This window comes from Myotis lucifugus, unplaced genomic scaffold (assembly GCF_000147115.1).
Source record: "Myotis lucifugus unplaced genomic scaffold, Myoluc2.0 scaffold_91, whole genome shotgun sequence".
In the NCBI taxonomy this organism is placed as follows: Eukaryota; Metazoa; Chordata; class Mammalia; order Chiroptera; family Vespertilionidae; genus Myotis; species Myotis lucifugus.
In genome coordinates, this window is record NW_005871139.1 from 2,944,415 (window position 1) to 2,953,166 (window position 8,752).

Consider the following 8,752-nt stretch of genomic DNA (forward strand, 5'->3'; position numbering starts at 1 on the left):
CATCCGTGTCGTCGGGTGGCCTCTCAATCCTCGGGCCGGGCCAGCTCCCTGGCGTCGGCGCCGGGCTCGGGCAGGATGTCGAGGCTCTCCAGATGGAACGTCGAGGCGCCTCCCCAGCGGCCCGGAAGAAACGCCGCGCCGCCCCGCGCCGGCCCGGATGGCACGGGAGCCCCTCGCGGGAGCGCCGAGCCCCTCTCCCCGCCCGGGCCGGCGCCCCGGGGCCGCGCGAGCTACGGCGACGCGGAGACGGCGGGGCCGCGGGGCTGAACCTGACACACACCCAGCGCCGGGCTCCTCGACCCCGAGCGCTCGCCCTCGGCGGCTTCGAGCCCCCCACCTTCTGCTCCCCCCCGGGGAAGGGAGGAGGGTAGGTGGGCGAGGAAGAGGAAGGGGCGGGCGGTGCGAGCCCTCTGCCCGCTCTCCACCGGCCGCTCCAGGCCCTGCGCTCGCCTCCCTTCCCCTCTGGCCTCCGGAGCTGCCCCGCCCCCGGCCTGGCCGGCTCAGATCGGCGACACTCCCTCGACCCCCGGCTGGCTGTGGTCGCGGGGGGCCTCGAGGTGTACGGCCCAACCCCGGCTCCCGGCGCCGGGGGGTCAGGAAACTGAGCGGAAAGTGGGGAACGAGGCAGCCATTTGCAACCGGAGAGGAAAGTAGTGCAGCGCGGCGCCGCTCCGCCTCCCCCCCCTCCGCCTCCTGTTCGGCCGGTAGGGTGGTTCCTGCGAAGGGGCTACTTCCTGGCCCAAGGTCTCGGCAGCGGTCGTGGAGATCCTGGAAGCCTCCGGTGCAAGACCCGGGGGGGCCCTTTGGCCTGGGGAACCCCGCTCGAGAAGGGGAGAAAGGAGAAGATTGGCCCTATTTTGTGTTGGAGCGGAGCAGCGGAGGGATACGGCCCTCTCGGAGGAAAGGCTGTGACTCTGCAGTTCTACGCACACGCTGCGGGATCCCTCCGCCGCGCGTTAACCCCGGCGGCGCCGGGCGGCCGCCGGGCAGACACGTGGGAACGAAGCCCCCCTCCTCCGCGCCCGGGCCCTGGCACTGCCTCCTTCACTGCCCGGTTCGGGAAGCTAGGACTTCGGCCACTTTCTAGTCCCGTTCCCTTGGAGTTCTAGGTCCCCGAAACTCCCGCTGCCCCCTTGAATTAACCAGAAGCAATCTTTCCTGGGAGGGGGATAGAAGAAGAGCCAGGAGATTGGCCGCTGCTCTGCATCTTGGGAACTGGAGTCCGCAAATGGAGAAAGTGAGGCACGGCGCCTGGCGCTGCAAAGGGTGGCTTCTTGCCACGTTCAGGGACCGAAGGAAAAGCGGAACGAGTCGTTGCTTCTGACTCTCAATACCCCTCGTGAGGAAAATATACTGTCAGTAACCCCCCATTACCACACACCTCCCCCATCAAAACATAAATGTAGTTCCCTTTCTTTCCCGGGTGCCCCGACCCCCAGTCTTTTCGGATCTTCAGGGCCTGTGTCTCCCCCCCCCCCTTTTTTTTAGTAAACTAGAGGGGCTGTACCTTGGATCCTGGCTGGAGTACTGTTTGCAGATCCCAAACACTCTGTTTGCAGACCCCCCCCCACCACCACCACCATAAGTCTGGATGAGGAATGGAATGCCTTTTCTGTCTTAGCTGTACCCAAAGGATGGTCAAGAGGATACAAATTCATTATGTCCTAGATACTTTATATATTCTTAGTTATGCATTACGTGGATTATGTCTGTATTACAGATCAAGAGACTGAGGATAAAATTGTCCAACAAACCACATCTAGTGGGAAGTAGAGCCATGTGTAAACAATGGCCATGTTTTTCCTAGGATTGAGGATATATATATATATACACACACACACATATTAAGGAAGATGTGGAGAAAGAAGCAGGCAAATCACGTGCAGGGCCAATTCTGTGGGAAAGGGTTTACAGTGCTATCCAATAGAATTTTCTGCAATGATTGAAATGCCTTATAACTACACTATCTAATATGCACTATAGGTACACTAATATAACTTGGCCACATGTAGCTATTTGAAATGTAGGTGGTACAACTGGGGAACTATTTAATTTTAATACTAAATTAAACTTAAAAAGCCATGTGTGACTTGTGGCTTTCATATTGGAGAGTGCAGGAGATCTAAATCCCTACTGGCCAGCGTCATAGAAGGGATCAGGACTAGAAGTGTCCTGTGCTAGCCACACACTAACATCATGTGCCCTGCACTGACCATGCAGGTCTATTTCAGCAAAAAATTCCAGCAGTAATTCCACGATCGTCCCAGCTATAGTGGAATAAACCAAGAGACAAGAGTTGGAAAATGGAAGGCCCCTCCCTACTCTCTGCACCCAAAGGCAGGGAGGTAGACTCCACCAGAAAGACCTCCAATAACAAAATAGCTACCATTTCTTAAAGGTTTATTATGTATGAGAAGCTGTGCTAAGCATTTCATGTATCACCTCAGTTTAATTCTCACCTCAACCCTATGAAGGTTTGACTATACTTCATAAATGAGAACTTGAGGCTCAAAGAGATTAAGCAAGATTACACAACTAAGTGGAAGAGTAATTATTCCAACCCAGCCATTCACCACTATTCTTGACTACTATCCAGCTTTGAAGTTGACCGATACACTTCTAGAAACCCTCAGGCAAAAGTCTATACCAAACCTCATGGAAATGGCAGCAGGAAGGTAGGTACCTGTAATGAGTGTTCCAGGTGAGATGTGCAAAAGGACCTAATTTAATGTAAGGAGAGAGGGCGATGACAACCCTAAGAGATTCCTAAGCCACTAAGATTGCTCTTTGCATTATGCTTCTTCCAGCAGCCCTTATTTCTTTTTAGATTCTGGATCAGAGATGCAGAAGCAGTTGTTAGGGCTTCTGAAAACCAGCATGACAATTATCCCCAACCATAAGTCCAACTGGCCTGGAGCCAAGCACTAGCAAGATCACAGCTAAAAATCACACCTAGCCCTAACCGGTTTGGCTCAGTGGATAGAGCATCAGCCTGCGGACTCAAGGGTCCCAGGTTCGATTCCGGTCAAGAGCATGTACCTTGGTTGCAGGCACATCCCCTGTAGGGAGTGTGCAGGAGGCAGCTGATGTTTCTCTCTCATCGATGTTTCTAACTCTCTATCTCTCTCCCTTCCTCTCTGTAAAAAATCAATATATTTTTTAAAAATCATCATTCTCCCCTTTAAAAAAAAAAAATCACACCTAGATATTGTCCATCCTCCCCCACTAAGAATACCTCAGTCTCCCCTAGTTGGCAGGAGAAGTTTATGCCCTCCTGTGAAGGATACCATTTAGGTAACTCCTTGGAGGAAATATTCGGCCAATTAAGCCCTAGGACTGGTGGGAAGTGGGGGGTAGGCTCAGAAACTATACATATATAGGACCAAACCTTCCTAGCTGTAATATATCCATCCTCCTACTGAGGTGGTGGACCAATAAGGACAGAAGCAATAGCCTTGGCGCCTAAAAAAGAGCACAACTCCAAAGATGTGAAAGGCATCAAAAGGTCACCAAAGGTATGAAAACAGTAAAGAAAATCTGTTTTAATGAAAGGCACTGTAGACATGGGGATACAAGAGGATGGATATACAACAGAGGCATTATTTCTTACTTTACTCAATTCTCTTAGAAAGACAAAAGTTTAGTCCCTGCCTCTATACTCATTCTCGATTCTTACATCATTAGGAATGAGGGGCTTCCTTCCTCTTCCCCAAATCCTACCTTCTCTCCGAGTTCCAGCAAATGCCAAGGCCCAGGAGAGAAGCTAGGTCAGTTGTGGCAGCTGGCCACTAGAGGGTAGTGTTTCTGTAGTTAAGGTGCTCTTGGGAGCCTACAAACTTGGATGGGTGTGGCAGCCAAATGGTACCTGTAAAGGAAGTCTTAGGGTAATGGTCCTGAATGAGTGAGAAGTAAGGAATAGGAACAAGGTAGGAGGAAAGAAATTAGCCCTGAATCCTCACCAAAGACCACAGTCATCAATCCTTGGAAAATGAGATATTGTCGCTGTGTTCTCCCATATACAGAGAAGTCAACTACAAAAAGATTTCTCAGTTTATTTGCATATATACATTGTCACCCCAGGGAGCTAGCTCCACTTCTGGAGTCCCTAACTCCCTTCACCCAGCCAACATCCAAAACCTACATAGGAGACTGGGTCCTGAATACCCAGGACTCATATCGCAACCCTGCAGGTTATAAGAATTCATTTAGCAAAAACAGAGGCCAGGGCCCATTAGACATCCTTGCCCCTTTGTAAACATTGACAACCAGGCCACTGGAGCCTGGGGAAAGTGTGCAAATGTAAGGGTACCATTACTGTGTGCCCAGAGAGCCAGGGACACAGCTGGCAACCATACCCGTGAAGTCCTGAGGACCTGCCCCCACTGTGGCCTGGCAAGTGCCAGGGGAAGAATCCAGGCAGCTACCCCATGCTTGAGGGTTCACATGAGACTGCAGCGGCGCTCTTGCCCGTAGGAATTCTCCACACGGGCAATCTCCTGGATGACTTTGGTGAAGATGCCTTGAGTCAGCTGCACGGGAGAGAGATTCAGGGCAAAAAAGTTAGTTCATTGCCAATAGTATCACCCAGCTCTTGAGGTGAATACCCCACTCTCCACCATCCCCACCACCAAGCACTTCCATAAGAAAAAAACACTGCCACCATCTTCCTAATTTTCAGACCCAGCACCTGATTCTCTCGAGCAGATGACTCCATGAATGTCGCACCCCATGACTCTGCCAACTTCTTCCCTTCAATTGCCTGGACCTCCCTGGAAGCAAATTTGGGACATGAAGATGGAAGATAGCAATGTCCTCATGTTCTCTGCAAAATCTTTCTTTTTTTAATTTAAAAAATATATATTGAGAGAGAGGAGAGATAGAAACATCAATGATGAGAGAGAATCATTGATTGGCTGCCTCCTGCACGCCCCTTATTGGGGATCAAGCCCGCAAACTGGGTATGTGCCCTTGACTGGAATTGAACCTGGGACTCTTCAGTCTGCAGGCCGACACTCTATCCACTGAGCCAAACCAGCTAGGGCTTTTTTTTTTTTTTAATCCTCACGTGAGGATATTTTTTTCATTGACTTTTAGAGAGAGTGGAAGAGAGGGAGGGAGGGGAAGGGGAAGGGGGACAAAGAGAGAAAGAAACCAATGAGAGACATATGAGACACATGAGACACATTAATTGGTTGCCTCCTACACCTGTCCTGACTGGGCAGGGATCGAACCAAGGTACGTGCCTTTCACTGGGAATTGAACCCACAACCCTTGGGTCTGAGGGCCGATGCTCTAACAACTGAGCAATACTGGCCAGAACTGCAAAATCTTTATAGAATCTAGACATCTTCTAACCCATCCCACTTCCAAGATTTAGAAGGAGGGTTGGGGAAGGAGAAAATATAAGTAAAACAAAGAAGCCTGGAACTAAGGCTTGAAATATGAAATTATAGCTTTTGCAACAGAAGAGTTATATCTTAACCTTCAAGTTAGAAACAAAAAGAGGTGAAATGACTTGGTTCAAGTCAGTGGCAGAGCCAGGACTAGACCCTGACTGATTTCTAGCCCAGCTTACTTTCCTTCATCTTGAGCTGCAGAGATTACCATACCTGTCTGGAGAGAGATCTGCCTTGTTCCCCACTAGCACCACCGGCAGCCTGTGAGGAAACAATAGTTACTACAGGATCCCCTCCAACTGCCCATGGACCCCAACCTCCTTCACATCAGGGCTGGACCTCCCCATCAGACCAGACAGGATCTAGTCCCAGCCTCCTCTCTAACTTAAACCAGAATTCCCTTCTGCTCTCTCCCATGCTGCAGTATCCACATTATGTCTCTATTCCCTAGGTCCACTTACCGAGTTTTCCCATGGCCTTCATGTAGCTTTTGGTACAGATTCTCAATGACGTGGAAGCTTTAAACACAAGAAATGTAGCTATCAGACTGCGTAATCTCAGAGGGAAGGCGGGGGAGGTGGGTGAGTGGGAAGAGATCAACCAAAGAACTTGTATGCATATATGTATAACCATGGACACAGACAATAGGATGGTGAAGGCCTGGGTCGGGGGGGCGGGGGGAGGGTGGAGGTGGACTAGACGAGTCAATGGGGGAAAAGGGGGGACATATGTAGTACTTTCAATAATAAGGATTTAATTTTTAAAAAAAGAAGAAGAAATGAACCATAACCCTCAGATCCTCAAAAGTCCCCTACTCCCAACCTTGGTCACTTACCTATGCAGAGAGGTGACAGAATACACAAGCACATAACCATGGACCCCAATGATGAATGAATAGGGCAGAATGCTGTACTCATCCTGATAAGAAAAAGAAATATCAATACCTAGATCCATAATACTCAGATGACAAAGGTTGGTGGACTGTATCCTGGTACCCTCCCTGGAGGACTCCCTATTCCATTCACTTTTATTCATCAAGTATTTATCGAGTAGCTCCAATGAGTGCTACCCACTACCAGATGCTAAAATGCTTTTCTTTTAATACTAATTTATAAATGAACCACAGAGGCTACCAGATTTCATCTCTCAGGACTGAACTACCACATTTAGATACCCTACCCCAAATTAGTACCTGCCCTGCTGTGTCCACCAGGTGGAGGTGAAACTCGTCTTTGCCAAGAGTCACTATCTTGCTGTAAGCTGTAAAGAAAAGAAAACTTGACTGTGAGGTGCTTTGAAGGGCTAGCGATGTGAACCCCGATACATTTTTAACTCCGGGGGGTGGGGGAGACATAGATGGACTAGGTCCAGAGAGCTCTCCAGGAAACTGGAGAGAAAATGTTAAGATTCTTATTGTCTACATCTGCACCATTCTGGACTCAGTATCTTGCAAAATCCACACCCTGGCTCCACTCATAGAAAGGATTGCTAGAGAAGAGATTAGATTTAATGCCTAATCAAATAATATGATTAAATTATTCCTTGGCATCAGGATAATCCCCTATTATGGAGCTGGGTGGAGCACCCAAGCCCTCCCTCACCACCCACCCCCCAGGGAGAAGTTCACTCACTATTATCCACTGTAGGATCATAGCCTTCCAAGAACTCGCCCTCCACAAATTGATGTGCCAAAGATGTCTTCCCTGTGGAAAGCAGTGGTAGTATTCAATCAGCTATCTACATTCACACCCTCTGTCCTTTTGGGCTGTAGCCCAGGAGTAAAGGGGACCCCAAATTAGCACCCTAGCCTGTGAATGCCCCATGCAATACTTTCCCTTAGCCTACCCTCAACCCTCTTTTCGCCCTGGGTCTCTGCACCTTGGCCACCGGATGCATTCAGTAGCCCCGCAAGGAAGCCTTTCCAGTCTCCTTTCCCCACCCCACCCCTGGGAATTTCCGAGATTCCCTAGGATCAAGTCTGCCCCGCACCCGGCCACCTGCGACTTACCCAACACAGACCACGCCCTGTCATCAAACGCTGACCCCACCTCTACCCCCAAGACTAATGCCGGAGACCACCCCGGTATTCCTATAGCCAAGTTCATATTAACCCTTACATATTCCGCTTCCTGCAGCCCTCCACACACTATCACCACCCCAGGCTTTCCTCCAATATCCTTTCAATCCTCGCTCTACATCTCCTTTCTAAGGATGCCACCATTCCTCCCTAGTCGCGTTCCCGCGGCAGCGCGCCTCCTCTGGCCACAAAGCAGCGGTGCGTCCATGCTCTCCCCAGGGCGGAGACTCACCTACAGAGCGGTACCCGAGGATGACCACCTTCCTATAGCGGACTAGCGGCATGGCAGGGGTCGGCCCCGAAGGGCTTGCAGAACTGCGGGCTGGGAAAGCCCTAAAAAGAGGAGGTCACAGTGTAGACAGATGCAGCAACTGGCACAGAAAAGCTCTCTCGAAGGTGCCAGGGGCAAGCTAGAGAGAAACCAAAACAAGCGCCGCGCCCGGAGCTCGCCACGTGATCACAACACAGCACGACTAAAGCGAGGGAGAGGCGCGCCGGAGAACTACTGTGCCGCGTCGCGCCGGGCTCCGCCCCCCAGACCGCTCGCCATTGGTCTATTAGAAAAGATTAGGGTGGGGCCACCAGCAGGAGGAAAGGGTGGGCCTCACGTGTAGCGGGAGAACCAGGAGCTGCGCGTGCGCAGACTAGAGCCGGTTCATTCATAAAGAAACAGAAAGGAACCCAGGGTCCTAGAGGTGTTTGCGTATTTGCGACTTAGCAAAAGTGGCTGCGAAGAATCATGGATAAAAAACATCTATTGTGGCTGGCCTGGAATTTCTGATCAAAAGATTCTAGGCCTTCCTTTTGCAAGGTATCTGGGGTCCTTGAATAGGGAAAAAAGGCCAAAGTTCTAATATATTCCCTCTGCTTCCCCCAGCCTTCTGCCCCAGATCTTTTTATTATATTTTTTTAATTGATGTTTTTACAGAGATGAGAGAGAAACATCATCAGCTGCCTCCTGCACACCCCCTACTGGGGAAGTGCCCGCCACCCAGGTACATGCCCTTGACCGGAATCAAACCCGGGACCCTTCAGTCCGCAGGCCGATGCTCTATCCACTGAGCCAAACCGGTCAGGGCCCCCAGATCTTTTATTGTCAGGTTTCCACTGTCTTCCAGGATCTAACTTCGGAACTGCAATTATTATTCTTGGGAAAATTGTTAGAATTTATGGCCAGGTCTTTCGAGGTTTCGTTGTCATCATCATAATCAACATTTATTTATTCAACAAATAGTTATTAAGCATATACTATATGTTCCAGGCATTGCTCTAGCTTTGG

General features: G+C 50.2%; 1 protein-coding gene across 1 annotated transcript; it reads right to left on the reverse strand.

Moving 5' to 3' along the window:
- Window positions 1–4,027: 4,027 nt before the first annotated feature.
- Window positions 4,028–7,996, reverse strand: RHEBL1 (RHEB like 1). The gene is made up of 8 exons (XM_006091512.2): window positions 7,706–7,996; window positions 7,028–7,099; window positions 6,589–6,656; window positions 6,232–6,314; window positions 5,858–5,914; window positions 5,610–5,657; window positions 4,688–4,769; window positions 4,028–4,529 (listed from the first exon to the last, which is right to left on the reverse strand). Exons 1-8 carry the CDS (start codon window positions 7,755–7,757, stop codon window positions 4,440–4,442), a joined length of 552 nt encoding a protein of 183 aa, XP_006091574.1. The 5' UTR covers window positions 7,758–7,996; the 3' UTR covers window positions 4,028–4,439.
- Window positions 7,997–8,752: the final 756 nt, after the last annotated feature.